The 19,870-nt window shown below is 34.5% G+C and overlaps 2 protein-coding genes across 4 annotated transcripts; one reads left to right on the top strand and one right to left on the bottom strand.

The window, feature by feature from the left end:
• The first annotated feature begins 2,814 nt into the window (after nucleotides 1-2,814).
• LOC123194687 (heptahelical transmembrane protein 2) lies at nucleotides 2,815-5,516 on the top strand. Of its 3 annotated transcripts, none has more exons than XM_044608035.1 (4): nucleotides 2,815-3,280; nucleotides 3,414-3,471; nucleotides 3,564-3,659; nucleotides 4,691-5,516. In XM_044608035.1, exons 1-4 carry the CDS (start codon nucleotides 3,015-3,017, stop codon nucleotides 5,363-5,365), a joined length of 1,095 nt encoding a protein of 364 aa, XP_044463970.1. In that variant the 5' UTR covers nucleotides 2,815-3,014; the 3' UTR covers nucleotides 5,366-5,516. The 3 variants fall into 3 exon arrangements, with proteins under 3 accessions (XP_044463970.1, XP_044463969.1, XP_044463971.1); XM_044608034.1 differs by having other exon boundaries at nucleotides 2,816-3,280; nucleotides 3,385-3,471; nucleotides 3,569-3,659; XM_044608036.1 differs by having other exon boundaries at nucleotides 3,076-3,280; nucleotides 3,385-3,471.
• A 280-nt stretch (nucleotides 5,517-5,796) lies between these two features.
• Nucleotides 5,797-18,210, bottom strand: LOC123194686 (protein TSS-like). Its single transcript, XM_044608033.1, has 23 exons — nucleotides 17,662-18,210; nucleotides 16,823-16,884; nucleotides 16,607-16,699; nucleotides 15,212-15,284; nucleotides 14,759-15,103; nucleotides 14,235-14,299; nucleotides 13,665-13,796; nucleotides 13,523-13,564; nucleotides 12,902-13,426; nucleotides 12,659-12,816; nucleotides 11,873-12,395; nucleotides 11,599-11,661; nucleotides 11,411-11,512; nucleotides 10,629-10,949; nucleotides 10,445-10,537; nucleotides 10,251-10,352; nucleotides 10,053-10,157; nucleotides 9,618-9,751; nucleotides 9,314-9,497; nucleotides 8,973-9,104; nucleotides 8,774-8,886; nucleotides 8,365-8,443; nucleotides 5,797-8,261 (listed from the first exon to the last, which is right to left on the bottom strand). Exons 1-23 carry the CDS (start codon nucleotides 17,729-17,731, stop codon nucleotides 6,150-6,152), a joined length of 5,628 nt encoding a protein of 1,875 aa, XP_044463968.1. The 5' UTR covers nucleotides 17,732-18,210; the 3' UTR covers nucleotides 5,797-6,149.
• Between the last annotated feature and the right edge of the window lie 1,660 nt (nucleotides 18,211-19,870).

Below are 19,870 nucleotides of genomic sequence, written 5' to 3'. Positions count from 1 at the left end.
GAAACTTAAGTTAAGAGATGTTCAAATTTGATGTAGTTGGTATCTATTTCTAGTTGGCTCACCTAACTATGTGGGTTTTCAAATTTAAACTTATATTTTGTAAGTTTTCACTTCTAACATGCTGGAAACCTTTCTAAAAGTATTTTGGCTTTACAATAAAAAAAAGAAAACATTGTTGTGCTTTATAGGAAATGGCTGAGTCTTTTTTTTTTTTTTTTCCTTTTAAAGATGATCGAATTGATCCATATTTAATCAATTTTAAGTTTTACCCTGGTGGGCTCTAAGAGCATATTTTATGTTTCCCATCATAATATATTATTTGTGTAAGATTAAATCTATATGAACAAAATAAAATCAAATGATACCACAAAATTTACACACAATTTATAAAAATACCAAATTAATTTAGTTTAAAATTATAAAAATATTTAATTTTATATATATATATAATACTCACACATCATTTTTTTTATCGTACGATTATAATTAAGAGACGTGATTATAACTTTGATACATTAAAAAATCGTAATTTTTAACGTGAAATCTAAATTTTATACATTATACTTGGGACCTCGGTAAGTAATTGAACTGTAAGGCATTCTTGGTAAACATCCAAATCCAGTGTAGGTACGTATAAAGAATTTCCAAGTCTTATTGCACGTAGAAGAAGAAAAAAGCCAAACGGCTCACCAACCTCAGGTTGTCAAATTTTGTCGTGTTTATTTGGCTAACCACTGCCTTGCCTTATTGGCAAAAGCTATCGAACTATTGGTTTAGGTGAACACCCTTGGCCTTCTGCCAACTTGGTGTCATGAACAAGTTTTCAATATTTCCAAATTTGTGATGAAATAAAAGCCAAATAACTATTTCCCACCCAAGACCGGTTAGATAATACGATAAATTCCTACTTTATAAGTTTGAAAAAAATGCTATTTTTTTCAGTCATTTATCAAAATTGTAAATATATTTATATTATTTTATCAAAATATTATAATAAAGTTATCCAAATAACACTTTTTATTCATTTTTCACTTAGGGTTCAATAAAATAAAGGTCAAATCAATTATAAAATAATACTTTTTTCATCTTTTAAATTGGCCAAAGGATTATTTCCCACATAAAGTATGCTAATTTTTCAAGTTTTTTTTGTTAATTTTAAAAATCTCATTTATCCACCTATAAACAGTTAAACTTAATGGTTTCAAAAACAAAATCAGTATTTTATCTGTAATATTAAAAATAAATTTAAATTTGATTTTATTTTACCCCCTTAAACCCTAAAAACTAACAATTTTCTTTCAACCCAAGTTTTCAAAAACTGCATTTCCCCCTTAGGGTTTTCAAACTTTTAGATTTAATTTTTTCAATGACGATCGACAATATCTAGGCATCGTCTCTTCCTCTCTCACATCTCCTCCTTTCGATCGTGCAACATCTCCCTCTCTTTAGTGTCTTCGTCGATGACATTGAAGAGGGGGAGACATCACACGACCAGAAAGAGGCGATGTCAGAGAAGAAGAAACGGTGCTTAGAGATCATCGGTCATCATCAAAAAAATTGGATCTAAAAATTTAGAAACCTTATAGAAAAATTGTAGTTTTTGAAAACTTAAGTTTAAAAAAAAATTTAGAGTTTAGAGAAGAAAATAATATAACTAATAAACTCAATTAATTTTAATTGTTTATGAGTAAGTAAATAAAATTTTTAAAATAAAAAAAATGAAACTTAAAAAATGGTGGAAAGTAGTCCTTTGGCCTTTTAAATTCAATAACTTTATGAAATATGACTTAATACATCAAATTATGTTACACGTCATGTCACATATTATGCCACGCTTTTGATCCAACCACCTTCTTGTCCTTATTTTTCAGAGTTTTACACATTTTACTTACTTTTTTTCCAAACTCCCTCTTATCTTAAATCTTTACTTAACTTACTTATACCCAAATTAATTACCATGCTTCCAAGAATTTAATTTTGTGCTCAAAGAATACATTTCGTAAATCCCAAAATTACCTTTCTTTATTCAACAAATAAATGTTTCCAAATTGAAAATCTGGCCTGGTAAATATCTTCAAATAATATTATATACATATAGTTTTTATTATCTTATTCATATAATATGATATATCAAGTTATAATTAAATAATTTTAAAATAAATAATTACATCATACAATTATATAATACTGTTTTAGTTTATATAAATTAATTAAAAAACTTATTTATATGTATAATTATATTTAAAATAAAATTATACGTATAAATAAATTATATAAATTTTTTTAATAATTTGAATTGATAACTTAAGATTAAGTTATATAATTATTTATTTTTTTCATACTTTAAAATCATTTAATTAAATATTATCATATCAAGTTACATGAATACGGTTATGTAATTTGTTTGTATGTATAAAATTACTCTTGTATTTAATTTTTTTAAAATATTGTCATAAATAATAATAATAATAATAATAATAATAATATTATACGTATAATTTTATATTTAAATAATAATATATTATCATATAATTAAATAATTAAAAATAAAAAATAATTTTTTTTAATAATATATTATTATTTATGTGATAAAATTATACGCATAACCTTATTATAATAATAAATAGTTGTTAAAAGAGTGAGATGATGGAATGCCTCTCTGACTTTTTGCCTTCGGGTAAAACATTTTTTTATAATTCTGGAAATTTAATATTAGCCAAGAAAATTTAGTCCAATGATTTACTGCCACGTAATAAAAAGAAATTATTAAAAATTAAGATATTTATTTATTTACTTCATGGCTGGTTGTTTTGTTTACATATATACACACCACCTCCTGAGGTGAGGGGCACGGCACCTCAAACCTTCTCCACAACCGCCGTAATCCCCGCCCTCCCACGGCATAATTTTCGCCGGAAAAACAACCCCAGCTGGCCATACTCCGGCGATCCTGTTTAACATCCAAAACAATCAAAATTGAACCCACCTTCGTCTCTTCAACCGCACAAATCAACATGCACAACGATCATCAAGGCGAAGAGGAAAAAGTTGCAGAGAAAGACATGAAGCTGAAGATTATTAGAAAGAAGAAGATGAAGAAGAAGAACGAAAGCAGCAATGGTAAGAATTCGTTTGAGAAAAAATTGATGAAGTTTAAAGACTTGCCTGATTACATGAAAGACAACGAATACATTTTGGATTATTATCGGTGTGAATGGCCATTGAAAGACGTCTTCTTCAGCTTATTTTCTTGGCACAACGAAACCCTGAATATCTGGACGTACGTTACATTTCTCTTATATAACTGTTTATTTTGTATAATTTTTTTATATATACATCCGATCATCTGACGGCGGACGGCGGTCTGCCGGTGAAAACCGGCAGGCATTTGCTGGGGTTTTTGATATTTGCAGTGTTAATAGTGATGAGCTCCATGGAGAAGATGGAGATAGAAGTTTTGATCTTTTCCAGGTAAAATTTAGATTTTTTTTTTTTGGGATATTTTGGTGAGGGAATAAAAACAAATAAATTGTTTTGATCTGGCGTGTTTTGGGTTTGTGGAGGTTAGGGCAAGGGAGGTCTCAGGATCGTTGATGGGACCGATGATGAAGAAAGGGGAGACGCTCAACGTTTCTGATCAAAATCAGATGATGATTCCGGTACGTTTTTATTTTTTTTAATTTATTTATTTCTTTTTTGGGGTTTTGAAAGGGGGGAAATGGAGGGACTGGACATGACAGCACTAAATGGGGGGTCCAGAAAGCGAGATATTCCGGCATTAGTGGGGTCAGTAGCCACATGATTTTTCCCTTTGTTTACTATTTTCAAAACACCCTTTTTTGTTTTTTACTTTTTTTTTAATTTTTCAAATAAAACAAAATAATATAATTTAAGTTATATTTTTTAAATAAATAAAATAATTTATAAATTGAAAATTAATTGGCCCTAATTTATTCACCGAACAGATAAAACATAGGGTTCAAAGATCAAACAACTGTAGGATCAAAAATTACGGGATTACTTAGGTTCAAAAGAAATTTCAATTTCAAACTTGGCTTTGTAAAACAAGTTTAGGATGATTTTTGGCCAGGTTATGCTTAATTATGTGTGGCCTATCGTGTTATAAGTCATGCTGATTCAATGTAAAACTAAGACACATAGCATGATTTATAGTCCCATGGTTCATGTCTTTGAATACCACATGCAAGGGATGAATCTGAGTCGAGTGAAGTCTAAGGGTGGTTCAATCTTAACTTAAACTCATAATATTTAGCAAAGTTTATTTGAGCTAATGCATAACATTGTCGAAAGATTATTAAAGGATGAATAAAATTGTCAGAGGGATAAATAGTATCATCAGAAAGATAAACAAGTTAAACTCACACTACACTATTAAGTTAGAGTCCTAACTTGAGTTTAACTTGCTCAAGATAAAAAATAGATTCGGGTCAAACCGGTTGGTTGAATCCACCATTTTATACATGCATTATCAATAGATATAAATATGGATACAAATGTTTGATTTTTTATTATATGGTTGAATATTACTATATCTTTAATCTAAAACCACCCAAACACATCCACAACATCTTGAATTAAAGGCTATCTTTACCCTTTCTATGTTGAATTAATGTGTAATTCCAAGTCTTGAAACCATACGACAATGTTTAAATTTGATGGTTGTTTGCAGGGTTCACATATGAGGCACATTTCAGAAGAACCAGGTTGGCAGGTTCCTGGAGGAGAAATGTTTCAAGCAATTCCCAAATGGCCCTGGTTTATTTTTTTATCAGGAGCAATGGGCTGCTTCGTTTGCAGCTCCCTCTCCCATCTCCTTGCTTGCCACTCTCTGTGCTTCAACTTCTTCTTTTGGCGCCTCGACTACGCAGGCATCTCCCTTATGATCGTCTGTTCCTTCTTCGCTCCCATCTATTACTCCTTCTACTGCAATCCTTACGCAAAACTTGTCTACCTTACTTCCATAACCGTGCTCGGTATCCTTGCTGTCATCACTCTCCTTGCGCCCGTTTTATCAAGTCCTCGTTTTCGCTCCTTCCGGGCTGCCCTGTTTGTCACCATGGGATTCTCAGGAGTGATACCAGCAACTCATGCAGTTCTTCTTCATTGGGGTCATCCACACATATACATGGCCCTTGGATTTGAGCTCGCCATGGCTCTTTTATACTCTGCAGGAGCCAGTTTTTATGTCAGTAGAATACCGGAGAAATGGAAGCCTGGAGCATTTGATGTTGCAGGACACAGCCATCAGATTTTCCATGTGTTTGTTGTTTTGGGAGCTCTTGCTCACAGTGCTGCCATAATATTCATTCTGGATTTTCGCCGGGGATCTCCGGTCTGTGTGTGATAGCCATTATAGAAACTTACAGAGAGATTGACAATGAATCAATTAGGGCATTTTTGATCTGTTGTTTCCACTTTGTTTGGGTTGGATTTTACAAGTACAAACACACTACATTCAGTTTTATTCAAAAAGCAAAGCACTTCGGTTCATAAATGTGAGCTTATGAGTAGAAGTGCTTTTTGAAAAAGTACTATCCAAATGCTTTCCCAATGACAAACACAGTTATCAAGTTCAGTCATAAGTAATCAAACTGACAAAAGAGCTTCTAACAATACCAAAAGCACTTCCAAAGAGTTTAGTATGAAAAATTGAAATAGGCATTAAAATGGGATATCAGATCTGTATTTAGCTAAAGGCAAGAAACTGAAAATTATTAGTGCATACCTCCCATGCAGTCATCGATCAGTTCAATCCAACAAGTACAACACAGAAAGTACAAAATCCTCCAGTTCATTATTGTTTCCATGAATAAAAAGAATAAAATGCAAGGACATGAAGTCACCATTGAACTACTAAGTTCGTGGTATACTTCTTAATTTTCTTTCAAACACCAGCCTATTAACATTTTTTTCCTTCCTGCAGCAAAACTGAAGTATATATCAAAACATCTCCATATTGCACGGGTATAGAGAAAATCTTGTCAGAAACTTCATGACAGAATAAAACTTTTCTGTGGATTCCCAGTCTCCTGTGATTCCATGTTACCTATAGTTCTCGTTTCTCACAGCTATACATTCCTCGGCCATGAACAGATCATTTTGTATAAAAAAAAATTCATAACCCTCCTTCAACTTGTAACCTCAACTGTCTCTGTTTCACTGTCACTGTAATCTCCCCAGCACTTGCTTTGTTTTCCTTCATGGGGTTTGTCATTGCAAGTTTCTTTTACCAGAACAGTGTCTCCAGTTACTGGTGCTTGGTTTGTTGCATTTTCGTGAACTACAGAATGAGCGCTTTCATTATGTACAGATTGATCTTCGAGAGCTTTTAGCTCAATTGGCTGCTTTTCATCCGTATTTTCCACTGAGGAGTTCTCTCCTGCAGACTCGGTGTTGCTTTCAGCTCCAACATTGACAAATAAAATAGTAGGCGATTCTACTGAACCAACAGGTAATGCAGGAAATCCATTTTGAATCACCGGCACACCATTCAGTGAAGCTGGATATCCATTTGCCATTATTGGAACACTATTTGGGGACAGAGAGAAACCATTAGGAGACATTGGCATGCCATGTGGAGAAGCCAAATAACCACTCGGTGAAACTGGATAGCCATTGGGAACCCAGGGTTGGCCAGGTACAAACTCAGCCGCATGTGGATTCATTATTCTTGGAGGGCTGAAGTGATTCACTTCACCAGTATGTTCACCATTATGGAAACTATGTTTGTTACGTGGAACCCGATTTCCAGATCTATTATAGCCACCAGAGAGCCTTGGACCATAAGGAACTCTAGCTGTAGCTGACTGGTGAGGTGATCTACGGGCAGGATTAACGGCAAGCATTGGAGGTATATTCACCGGAGGAGGCAGAATTCCCCCATGTTCTTTAAAACCAGGAACTGGGACTGAACCAAAAACTGGAATTGTAGATGGACTGAATGGTGGAGCAGCAGCAGAAAGTTTCTTGGTTGTTTCCTTTACGGTTTCAACTTCATCTTGCCTTTCTCCTTCAATTGTCAACGGTGTAACACTGATGTCACCATTGGGTATATCCTTTGTGTTTTTATCTGTCACTTCTTTGGGAACAGAAGCATCTTCTCGTGGCTGCAAAGTTATTTTTTCACTTGAAACAGATTGAGGCTCAAGATCAGGAGAGGCTGCTTGGCATCCATCTGATTCTACTGTCTTCAATGCTTCTGTTTCAGAAGTAATGCCATTTAAATTCTTGGAAGCATCTGAATTCTCCGATCTCAGAATTTCATCTCTCTCTTCAACTTTTGTGGTTTCAACTGCAGCTTCTTTTCCAGCATCTGTTTCCAAGTCCTCAGAAGCAGCACCCTTTTTTGCCTCCAGGGATTTGGATTCCACTGAATCTTCGACTTCTTTCTTTTCTTCCTCATTTACACGACATTTCATTTCTTCCTCAGAAACCTGAAGCTGTTTCTCTCCCACAGGTGTCTTAACTTTCTCTTCCTGTTTAACCTTTACACCTGTCTCATCACATGGCATGACTTCTAACATAGCTGCCTCCTGACTCACCTGAGAACTTGGTTCCACTGCAAGATTCTCCTTTGGTAACTGTTCAGTCACTACCTTCACAATTGTCCCTGGAGGGGCCAAAGCAACTTCTTTGTAGGAGAAAAGTTTTCCAGCCGCTTTAACACTAATTGGACTAGCTGCAGGGGCAGACTTGGCAAGTTGGTCAGTGGGAGCTGGGTTAATTGGAGATGATTTCTCAGTTCCGCTAGAGGAGTGGCTTGCATTGTTTAGCTTTGGACTGAAGCTTGCACTTCTAACAAATTTCTTAGAAACAGGAAGATTAGATCCAGCAGAAGCAGCAGATTCACTCAGGATTGGTTTTGGGGATGTAAAATTAGTGGGCTTTCCTCGATATCTTGTTGACTGAGACACATTCATAAAGTTGGTATTCAGTTTTGACAAGTTTGGCCTCCTTGAACCGGAAGATCTATGACCTGTAAGTGAGCGACCCTTAGGGACAGCTTCCTGCCATCCTTCATCTGAAGTATCATCTTGTGCCAGGTCATCATTTTTATTCAATATTGATTGACCTGGAAGACTTGAATGAGGTTTCTCATCCTCAATTTCTGCGAATTGAGCTTCAGATTTGCTCTCTGTATCACTTGAATTCACCACAGCAGGAGAAGTTGGAGACAAAATGTCATACTTCTGATATTCATCAGAGGCTATTTCCCAGTTTTGGCCTGACTTGCCTTTAACCTGTATGACAAATGGTAAACTCTTAATCAGATTATTTTCAGGAGAAAAGGAATAAGGAGAGCAGTTCAAGAAATGGGACCATGGATAGTTAACAGTATATCACCTTTGCACGAGCTTTCCTTTGGGCTTCTCTTGCCTTCATATCAGCATCTGGGGTTATATAATCCAAAAGGTCTGAAACACTGATCCAAGATGAAAAATTATAATTGGTTAACATCAGATGGTAGGGAATTATATTTACAAAATAACAAAACTTGTGGAAGGCCAGGAGTGACATGACGGGTCATAAATTAACCTCAATTATTGGATCAGCGAGTCAAGTTGCCAACCATATATGTTTATATTCCACTGATACACTAGTGAATATGGAACAAAATAACTCAAGATATGCAAATCCTTAATTTGTTTGCATGCTTATGTTTAAGTTTCTGCTACTCCAAAATGAAAAACGATTTTGGTAGAATGATATGCATTGATACGCAAGCACATATTATACTGTATGTAATTGCTACCTTAAATGACCTTTGCTCGAGATTGAGGCATCTGGTTTTGGGGTACCATTGCGTGCAGCTTCTTGCTGCTCCAAAGCCTTGGACTCAAAGTATTCAAGCCATGCAGCAGCATCCTACAATGTTCATTACATGAAATTTTTGGAACAAAGATCACCATATAAAATGAGATTCAAACATCAGATGGGAAAACTAATGTTACCTGGGTCCGTAGATCCTCAGACCCGAGTTTGGTCTGCAGTATTTGGAGGGTAGTTTGTTCATGCTGAACACTCAAGGAGTACGCTTCCATCAAAGAGAGAGCAATTGCTATGGCATGGTAGCTGGCGGCAGTCTGATGAAACCAGAAATGTATTAAATAGAAATACAAGTTGACTCAATCATGTTTAAGCTCGGAATGAACCTAACTCAGAAATATTCGACTTACAATCTGGATTCCAAACAGAATTTTTTGGTCAAAAAAGAGTTGACACTATAGCACTAGCATCCTTTATTACATCAAAATATTCTACTTTTGAAATTCTACATGAGGAAAACCTTTACCTGTATGTGATCAGCTCCAAGTAATCTTTGGTTACACTTCAGAGCTTCATGGAGGTACCTAAGAGCAACATGGACATTCCCCAAACCTTCTTCCATCATTGCCACATTAATATATGTGGCAGCAGTATTTGGATGAGAAGGACCACAAGTCAAATGCAAGAGATACAAAGCACGATTGACATACCTAGAATAAGAAAAAAAACATGAATGCAAGTCCAACGTAAGGGTATGCTCTTGATGCAAGTCAATAAAAAAAATGATTCAGCTAAATGAAAGAAATTCTGTTATATTTATCAAACCGTACTTCAAGGCTAACTCTGTATGTTGAAGCCGATAGTAGAACACAGCTAAGTCCCCATAACTTTTCATTGTATCGGGATGATCAAGTCCAAGTTCTCTCTCATTTATATCCAATGCTTTTTGTTGGTAGATGGTAGCCTAAATGATGTGCAAAGGGTGAGTATATTAAAGTAGAAAAATTACCAAATGCTTCAGAAAGTTAAAAAGGAAAGCAAAACACAACAAGAAAATGTTTTTGGGGTTATAATTTGTGCTGGACTATGTCATGAATTCAACATTGTCACTTCTTTCAAATTCTCAGAATGTGAAATTCAGTGTACGAAAATAGCAACAGGAAGATGCTCAAATTAATCCAAAAAAGATCATGCGTACAATTACCAGGAAAACGTTTATAAATGTGATGCAAACATACTAGAGATCAGGTGTTTCAAGCAAATACCTGGTTAAAATCCCCAGTATGGTACAGCACCACGGCCAGGAGGCTATATGCTCCTGCTGTCATTCGATGATAAGGACCGCATACCGAGACAAGTTTTGAGAGTGCCTTCAAGATTTAATATGAAATTTTGGTTTAATTTTTTATTGAATTTAGAAAAAGATTATCATAAACACCAAAAGAATAGAATTTATCCCATACCTTAGTGCCATAATTGACAGCATCCTCCAATTTACCTTTATCTAATGAAGTTTTGGATGACTCCAACAGAGTACGACCATCCGCTGATGAACAAGCAACATGCTATAGAAATGAATTTAAAAAAAGTTAAAAAAACTAAAATGTATAATAATTATGTCCAATCACAGTTTCAGACATGAATTATCTAATGTTACCTTATACACAGGAACCATACTTATGATATCCGTCTTTCTAAAAGGATATGCAGTGTCCATATCATAGTCCCTGGGAACAAGCTCAAGTCCAACCTGACCAATGATGACTTCATTCAGAACAGGAGATGGAATATATCTGCACTGAAGTACAACGAATAATAGCAAAAGACCCTAATCATTAAACCTTGTTAGATAACCCTCGAAGAATGGCAAATTTTCTCAGATCCTGGCAGCTTTCATTCTTCCAGCACCAACCAAACCTCTTCAAAAGAAAGGTTTCGACCCATTTCCATTTTAACATGTCATCGCTAGTGATATTTGCATCGACATTTTCCGTTGAAGGCATTCCTAACAGTATATTCAAACATGATGCTATTGATGTAGCCAAGTCAGCAACATTATCAACGGCTGCTACAACAGCTAGCAATATGTGTTTGTAAGATCGAACAACCATCTCATGTATACATAGCGATTGCACATGAGGGAGCTTGTCAGCGAGTTCAACCTATAATATCCAGGCAAAATATAACCAGAAGAATATAGTTATAGTTTTAGAATCTGTAGCAATATTAAAAGTAAGAAATTAGTAAACCACACCACCAGAAGAAAATTCTTTGCAGGATATAAGGCAGAACAATCAAGCAAAACAGCTCTAAAGTAGCTCCACTGAATCAGGCCTAACAATTTCTATTTATTTCCAACCTAGGAAAGCCAGAAGTAATCATGTCCAAACCAATTCAAATTCTATTCACGTGACCTACCAAATATTCTTTCCAACTATTTCCATGCATTCTTCTACCATAACTCTGTTGTGTACATTGCAAATTTCTTTCCTTTTAAACAGAAGGATGAAGAAAAATAATTGATAGCACTTCCTAGATGTAGAAAGTTATCCATTAAGTGGTGATGGTTGAAGCTACCAGAATTTAGGACACTAATGAGTAAGTGATAAATTAAGGAAATTACCACATGCCCCAAGGAGCACATTTGCAGACCTCTGGTGTGCATAAAATCTGTCAATGTCCTTCCATCGACTGGTGAAAGTTCAAGGGAGCCAAAATCTGCCACCTATAAATTCAAAGTCACACCAACCAGATATATCAAGTCTTGAACACCTCAGCGGCAAAGAATGAGTTGGTTGTTAGGGAACTAACCAGTTTTGGAAGAGCAGTATCAGCATAATACTTATGTGCCATTTCGATCAACTCATCAGGTGACTACAATATGAACAAACCAAAAAAATTATACAAAAGATTAAGTATATGGCATGAAACACAAAGAAAAGCACAATTTACAAGCATACAAGCACATGAAAGCTTAACATACAGTCAATATATTATGAAGCAAACTCTTTCAGGAAATGACTGAGTTTGAAATTCTACAGAGATAATTGGTAATACAGTTATCCTTCTGAAGTAACAAACAAACCTTGAGGTGGAGACCTGTTTCTGATTCTTTGAGACGCAAATATGCAGCTTCAGGCAGAAGATTTTTCCACATATTTTCCATTTCCTCATCCCGTTTCTGCTGTTCCTTCTGATGAGCGGTATCAGATTTCTTATCTGTTTCAAGGCTGTTATCTGCAGGAAACTCCTTGCCCTGTTCAGTTTTGCTGATTTTGGCATTTGTTTTCTTCTTTATATCCTTGAGCAGTACACCTTGCTTCCCAAGGCCCTTGACAGCTGGCTCAAGCTTAGGTTCTTCAGTTTTCTTAGAATCATTTTTCCCAGAAGCCTGATTTTGTAAATGTTGCACCCAGCATGCTCCTAGCTCCCATCTAATAGATCTAGTGTCTTTAGAGGGTTCTTCCTGCAACTTCAACAAACTGCCCTCCATTACTTTCCGCACTAATGACCTAGCAGACCGCAAATTCTCAAAATCTGCACTTTGAGATCTCTGGAATGTACTAGTGGATTGAGGAGAGGATGACTTGTGCAACAGCATTCTCAAGCTGAAACATAGCATTATGAAAGAAAATCAATCATATGATCTTTTAGAAAAGATAACCATGATCACGTATCTCCGTGTGTGATGTGTGCATTGTTCTTGCTGCAGCTATTTTCCTTGTGTGTCTCAATGTGAGTGCATTGACAAGAAATGGTTAAGTGTCTAATTATGTGAATTCATGTGATAAAGTAAAAGATATCCGTAAAAGAATCAGTAGATTGGCGGTTTATCTGAATCCATAATCATTAAGTCAAGACATTAACTGACCTGTTTACATTCAAGGCATTTGCACCACCTTCAGGTTGGTCCTCAATATCAATGTCCTGTGGAATAGGATTCCCCTCCCAATTTACCTCCATCAAAACTTTTACAACTGCTGTGTAGCCACAATGTCTAATAATAACTACACCTAATGTAGAAGTATCCTGCAAGTGCAAAGGATGAACTCACCAGTTAACACAAGCTACTTCACTAAAATGCAATAATCATTTTAAGTAATGTTGTACTCACGTGAACAGTTGCATTCTCATCGGCTGTTATGCCTTTGAGTAAGTTTCTCTGAGCAAGGTCTTCTTTTGATATATCAAGGACCTGACTCCCATCATTTTTACAATCTAATTTTACACTGGCATCAGACACATCTCTTGTCACCTTAATAACAAAATCTCCAACTCTTTCCTCATGTGAGTTTGAAACAGCAGGATCATTTGGAGAACTTTGATTACTGTCAATGAGTTTGTTGATAGCTGCAATAGCTTTAAAAAGTGAAACGTCGATGAATAAACTGTGCAGTAGAAAGGCTTTCCGATCTCGAATTTGCCTCTCTTCTGCAGTTTTACAAGGCATTGCAGCCAAAATTGCAAATTCTTTTGCCCACTGTCTGTTATCATGCTTACCATCTCTTCCCTGCCCACCCCCGCCTCCTCCCCAATTTTCATCTTCCACTGGAAGTGGTGGAAAAACAGCTGGGTTATCAGCAACGACAGGTGGGACAACCCATGTATTTGCCCGAAAACCATAAGGAAGATTGCCAAACTGAATGAAAAGCCAAACCAAAATTATGTAAATGCACACTCAATTTTTTCCTTTGACAAATATTTAAATTTTGAATATATAGTGAAGCATACATACTTTGTTGTGTTCAGTAAAAGCTTTCATTAGGGCTTTGTATGCCTGTAATCAAAACTCACAGTTTAATGACTAACATAAAAATTCCATAACAAAAAATAAAAATAAAAAGATAACAGCAAATGTAAAATTAGGCAGAACTTACAGCATCAAAAACCCTGCTGATCTGCTGCAGCAAACTAACCAAAGAGTGACAAATAAGGAGATGTTTTCCAGTTGGGTAGAAGCCCTTCCGGGAAACTACAATGGTCATTGGCTTCCCACTGCATACCCGAACCTGCACATTAATTCACCCAACATGACAAACACACAGGTCAATGCACAGAAAAAATAATAGTAATAATAATTAAGGCTTTTGTTCATTCAACAGAGCATTGTTACTGAAATCGAGACTAGTAACACAAACTCTGAACCTCTAACAACATTACTTCCATGACAAGTCTGAGTTCTATATCTTTACAAGTTAATATTCCATACTACAAATGTGATATGAATAATATACATTAACAGGAAATGCCATGTTTCATATTTCATATTATTGAGCTAAAAATGTCATGATTCACATACTGCTTTATCTTCACATTAATCAAACATTCCATAATTCAAGTGCAAATTTGGACATGTTACTTTTCCCATTAAGAATATGACGCTCCAAAATTTACTTCGTAATAACAAGGAACTTAAAAATTTTAAAAAAAAAATGAAAGACTCTTACATCAATTTGAAAGAAATCATCATCCGTTTTATCCTCAAGAAATGGCCGAGTGGATCGACGAATATCTGCAGCAGAACACACCAAATCATTGTTTACAAAAACAAGCAACTACTAACCACACACAACACAAGTTCAACACTTCACGGGAGGTGAATAACTAAGTTAAACGTCATGGACTTTAATAATAATAATGATAATAATAATAATAAAAGAACAATACGCAAATTTTATCCTCAAATAATATTATATCATCATATGACTGGGGTTATTTCATCTTTAAATTTTATCAATTTAATCACATCATAATATACTATTATTTATGTACAAAATTATACTCATAAGTTATGCATATAGCAGTTCTTATAAAAGAAACTTCACAGGAGGTCGGGAACAATTCCAGGGGACGAGAGAGTTTTATGAAAAGAGTAGGGGTTTTTGTAAAGAGTATTACAAACCTCAGGAGAGGTAGCAAGATTAGCCGTGAAAGTAATGGAGAGAGAGAGAGAGAGAGAGAGAGAACGTACATTGGAGCGGGGGAGTGAGGTTCGAGAACGAGAAAAAATCGTAGAACTGGCCGAGTCTCGGCGGCGGACACATCGACACCACGTCGGAGTTATCCGCAGCACTCTCAACTGGGTCCTTTTCATTCTTCGCCACCTGTCCGACTGCGACACCTCCACTGGAAGCTTTCTCGCTGTCAGAAGAACCGGATTTCTGAACCGAAGCATCGTTCTCGACTGAACTGGATTCCTTCAAACCGTTACTGGACCGGACCGCCTGTTTCGGAAACGGGCCGAAGCTGTTGGTGCAGGCAACGATGTCCAGAAGCCGACGAATTTGAGCAACCGCTTGGTCTTCCGTGTAGTCCTCTGGTGAAATGAAAATGATTTGGTGTAAACAAGTGTATGTTAAGATAGGGCTGATCTAGATTTTCAGTCGTTAGTTTGGATGTGTTGAGGTTAGAGAAGTAATTTTACCTTCGACAATAGTGAGGTGGCAGGGTTTGAGCGAGACGATGTCGACTGAATCTTTTAGTTTAGATCCTCGCACCTGTAGAGGTTCATACAGCCCACGTGGAGATAGTCAGTGTCAGCGAATCTGGCCGTTAAGTTGAAAGATAAATTACATAGAACTCCTTGTACTTTAATGAATATAAACTAAGATTGGATTCAAACTAAACTCATTCAAGTTTGACTGTCAATATAATTTGTTTAAACTTAAATCAAACGATCATGAGTCAAGCTCGAGTCATAATTATGCATTGCTATCAAGCATAAGTTCAAACCATGAGAGTGCTTAACTCAATAAGCACACATATATACAGATAAAACAATTTTATTTTGTGTCAGTGTTATATTATATTATGTAAACAATACAAAATGATATTATTTGGTTATATAACTCTGATTCAAAATAATATTGTTTTGTTTTAAATTTGTTGAGTTTGAGCTCAGTTCACATGTGCTCGAGCTCGTATCTAGAATATCAAGCCTACTCGAGTTCATGCAAGCCACGCTGAAGCATCACCTATTATATTAAGTTCAAACTCATTTTTTCAAAACTCATAAAATTTGAGCTTAAGTTTAAGCTCTGACTTATTTTATATCAAACTTAAATAAATTTAAATTCAAACTTATTCGATTTGAATCGACCCTTATACAAAAATAAAAAATATATTTAAAACTCTTATTATTCTAATCTATTCAATTAAAGTAGTATAAAAAGTAATTTAATTCAGGGGTATATATTAAATTTAGGGTTAAAATTGTGTCAATTTATTTCTTATAAATTTAGCAATTTAATGGACCACCCTCACTTCTTAACACTTTGCCCCTTAATGTCAATTCATTGGCTCCACTACTAGTTATGGAACTAAGATAGTACTCTCTCTCTTGGGGCCGTTAAATTGCCTTTGATACACTATTAAAAATAACTATACCTATCTTGTGACCTTTAGTTTCATTTTTTTCAAATATGCAATTAACACATATATAAAAATAAATCTTATTAATTTATTTATATGACAAACAGTTATAGCGTAAAATTAGGTGATTTTGAAATCAACTGTTGTACCAATTATATAAATAAATTTATAAGATTTGTTTATATATATAGTTTTATTCTAAATTAAATATCATAACAATTTGTTCATAGTCACAATCGATATATGATCATATTACATCAAAATGGACCACATTGAAAGACACGATGTCAGTGTCGTGCACAAAACAGGAAAAGAGCCCCACAATCTAAGGGCAAAGAAAAGTAACCATCATGAAAGGGATATATAGGAAAGAAACTGGGAATTTTGGGGCAAAGACAATAATAATTAAAAAGTATTGATAGTAAAAAGAGATAAAGAAGAAATAAACCTCATGAGACAAAGAGAAATTTGTCAAATGACAAGTCTCCACATGAACACCCAAAAGCTTTCTCACATCCAATATCCTGTCCGTTGATATTCCCTTCACAAAAAGAATTTATGTGGAAAATTGTATCTAAGGGAACCAAAGTGCATAAACTTTGATGAATAGGAGGGTTAAAAGAATAAATAACATTTCAGGATCAAGTGCAAATAAGATTAATACCTTGAGAGTGAGTTGTGAATCATCAGGAGTCTCAACTGTAATCTCAGTAACTGTGGGCAAAACTGTGTGAATTATAAGATTAATTAGTGTCTAATGAAGAAAGAATAATGATAATAAAGCATGATAAGGATGCATTTGGATGCCAAGAAAATGTGAGAAAGTGGATAGGAAAGTATAAGGTCTAAACATGTATGCAGTTGTAATTTATAACCTAGACTTGAAGGTAAGGTTCTGTTTGGTTGCCAAGAAAGTGGGATAAAATGGATAAGAATTCGATAGAAACTTTAATGAAATGAATCTCAACAAGCCAAAGGCATATGGGTATGAGTTGTTTTCCTTTGTTTTTCTCAGTAAACAAACAAAAAAAGACCAAAGGAGACTGGCAAGAAAATATATCTAAGGTGTCATTTGATTGGCAAGAAAATGTGAGAAAATAGATAAGAAAATATAAGCTTTAAACATGTACAAATGCAATTGTAACGTTGACTTGAAGATAAGGTTCTATTTGGTTGCGAAGAAAGTGATAGAAAATGCCTAAGAATTTGATAGAAACTTTAATGAAATGAGTCTCAACAAGCTAAAAGGCATGTGGGTATGGATTGTTTTCCTTTGTTTTCTCAGTAAATGAACAGAAAATAATCAAATGAGAGAAGCAAGAAAATATGAGATGTCATTTGAATAGCAAGAAATTCTGAGAAAATGGATAGTAACTTGAATGAAACCACTCTCAACAAGCTAAAAACATTCATATTCTACTGGGTATGAATTGTTTTCCGTAGTTTTTCCAAGGAAACAAACAGAAAATGAATAGAGAATCAAGAAAATAATTAATGTAAGACCTTTCTCTTCCTTCTTCTTCTTCTCTCCCTTGGCTTTATGGGGTTTTGCCTTGCCTGTTTTGGGAGCCATTGTGCATCAAAAGAGCTAAAATTCTTTCACAAACAAAAATAAAAATTCAAAGTTTACAATTTCAATCTCTTCTTTGGCGATAAAATCTATGACTTGAATTGATCTTATCGATGAAGCTTGTAGATATCTAGCTAGCTCACTTCATGCAAGCTCATAACATAAACATATAATAACAACCCAAGAATTACAATGAATAAAAACAGGTTTTGAGAAGGAGAAGAAGAAGAATGGGAAAATATTGAAGAACCCTAAAAGGGCTTTTACTCGGTGAAGATGGAGAGTTTGCATAAGAAAAAGTTGATGGGGGACAGAGATTGTGCCGAGGAAAAGAGATGATAAAGAGCTAGAAATTATACACAAACAGGTGGATAGGATAAGGTGAGCTTTAAGCCAAGAGCTTAATTGTGTTGTGTAGAGAGGAAATGAGATGTGAGGCTAGAGTAATTTCAGGCCTTTCATTTTTTTCCTCCTTCTTCTTGTTATTTCTTATTATATATATAGTACACTTCATCAATCTCTCTAGAATTCTATCTTTCAAGACTACACTTTTCTCTTTTTGATTTGGAAGATTGTCTTTGGAAAGTAAGAAAAGACAATTGATTAATTTGGCTTATTGATGTGATTTTTATCTTCTTCTATATTCGACTTACCAATGACGGTATGCCACATCTATAAGTGGGATAGTGCTTTGGACTCACTTTGAGGGTTAGATTTAATCTCAATTATTTGAGTTCCTAAGTTCAAGTCCGTGGATTGGGTTTGTTTACATAAACAAGTTAAGTTAGAGTTAACTCAGATCGAATCTAAAATTAAATTATTTTTTGATCAAATTCAAATCTTAACTCAGCAATCTTAATTTTGATACTATTATATTCAATTTGGATTGAATCTATCTATACTTACTTTCTAGTGTATACATATTCATAATGTTTATGTGTTCATGTGAGTTTGTTTTTTATGAGTTTGGTGTATGTGTGTTTTATCCTTTGTCCCTTTTTGGACTGAGAAAAGGGAAAGATGGTTTATAAAACTTGTGGTCATGTTGTTTTCATTATCTTTAAGGGGAAAGCCTAGTGCACTTAAAATTTTTACAAATATAATTATGAAATATTCAAAAAATCAAAATGAGTACTAATTTTAAGTACTAATAATGATGTATCGTTATATAATTAAGTTATTTTAAATTAATAATAAAACAATATTCAATCACGTAATAATATATTATCATTAGTATCAAAATTGATTTTTTTATAAATACACATAAAATAGTACTATATGTATAATTATATGTTTTAAGGCATAAAACCTAAAAACAAAATTATATAAATTTAGAAATCTAAAACAGAAAATGTCTTTTTTTGGGGTAATTAAACAATTAATGATTGTTCAATTTTAATTTTCACTTTACAGAATGATAATTATAACTTAAAAATTAGTAAGGGTGACTTTGATCTGACTTACTCAAGAATAGGTCAATTTTGACTCAGCTTGAATCCTCTTGTCACGTCGATATCGTCACATTGGAAAACAACTTATTGATAATTCTTCTTTTTCTTCTTTGACTATAATTCTTCTTTTATGAAGAGTTAAATGGGTCAAATTTGATTTTAAACTAACTATTCTAAATTTAAAAAAATTAAAATTAACCTTATTGGGATATAGTTTGGCTTATTTACAAATAAGAAATTGGATGTAAATAGGAATATCCCTGGTCAAAAAAAAAAATTATCCCATTTTGAAGGCCTCAAAAATAAAATAAAATAATAAAAACCCTTCACATGGGCTCTGAAGATAGAAGACAAATAAGTTTATGTCACATTTACTTCTTGCACAACTTGTTGTGCTAATTTCGGTGGAAACTGGCTCAAAAGAGAGTTTTATTTTGCATTTACAATAAGATCAACGTGCACCCACAAGATCTCTCACTCATGGAAATTTTGTGAAGCAAAGTAAGGCTCTTCGCCTACGGTGTGTTGCATACGTTCTTGCAGAGCTATGTTGCAGTCTTGATCGGTATCTTTGGGTGTTTCCGTAAAAAGATGCATGACTTTGATACCATTTTGGGCAAACTTTGGGAGCAATTTATCATTCATGTGCCCTTTTGTGGAAGCACCCAAAGATGCTTATCATAAACCGTCA

This window comes from Mangifera indica, chromosome 13 (assembly GCF_011075055.1).
Source record: "Mangifera indica cultivar Alphonso chromosome 13, CATAS_Mindica_2.1, whole genome shotgun sequence".
NCBI classification, from domain to species: domain Eukaryota; kingdom Viridiplantae; phylum Streptophyta; class Magnoliopsida; order Sapindales; family Anacardiaceae; genus Mangifera; species Mangifera indica.
This window is presented reverse-complemented; position numbering and strand designations above follow the sequence as displayed.

Excerpts from the sequence above, each read along its gene's own strand:
- LOC123194686 (XM_044608033.1), bottom strand. The coding sequence starts at position 17,731 with ATGGCTCCCAAAACAGGCAAGGCAAAACCCCATAAAGCCAAGGGAGAG. Across the intron at positions 16,700-16,822 it reads ATTCACAACTCACTCTCAAG|GGAATATCAACGGACAGGAT; the intron begins GTATTAATCTTA and ends CTTTTTGTGAAG. Across the intron at positions 13,797-14,234 it reads ATGATTTCTTTCAAATTGAT|GTTCGGGTATGCAGTGGGAA; the intron begins GTAAGAGTCTTT and ends ATTAATGTGCAG.
- LOC123194687 (XM_044608034.1), top strand. The coding sequence starts at position 3,015 with ATGCACAACGATCATCAAGGCGAAGAGGAAAAAGTTGCAGAGAAAGAC. Across the intron at positions 3,472-3,568 it reads GAAGTTTTGATCTTTTCCAG|GGCAAGGGAGGTCTCAGGAT; the intron begins GTAAAATTTAGA and ends TGTGGAGGTTAG. Across the intron at positions 3,660-4,690 it reads AAAATCAGATGATGATTCCG|GGTTCACATATGAGGCACAT; the intron begins GTACGTTTTTAT and ends GGTTGTTTGCAG.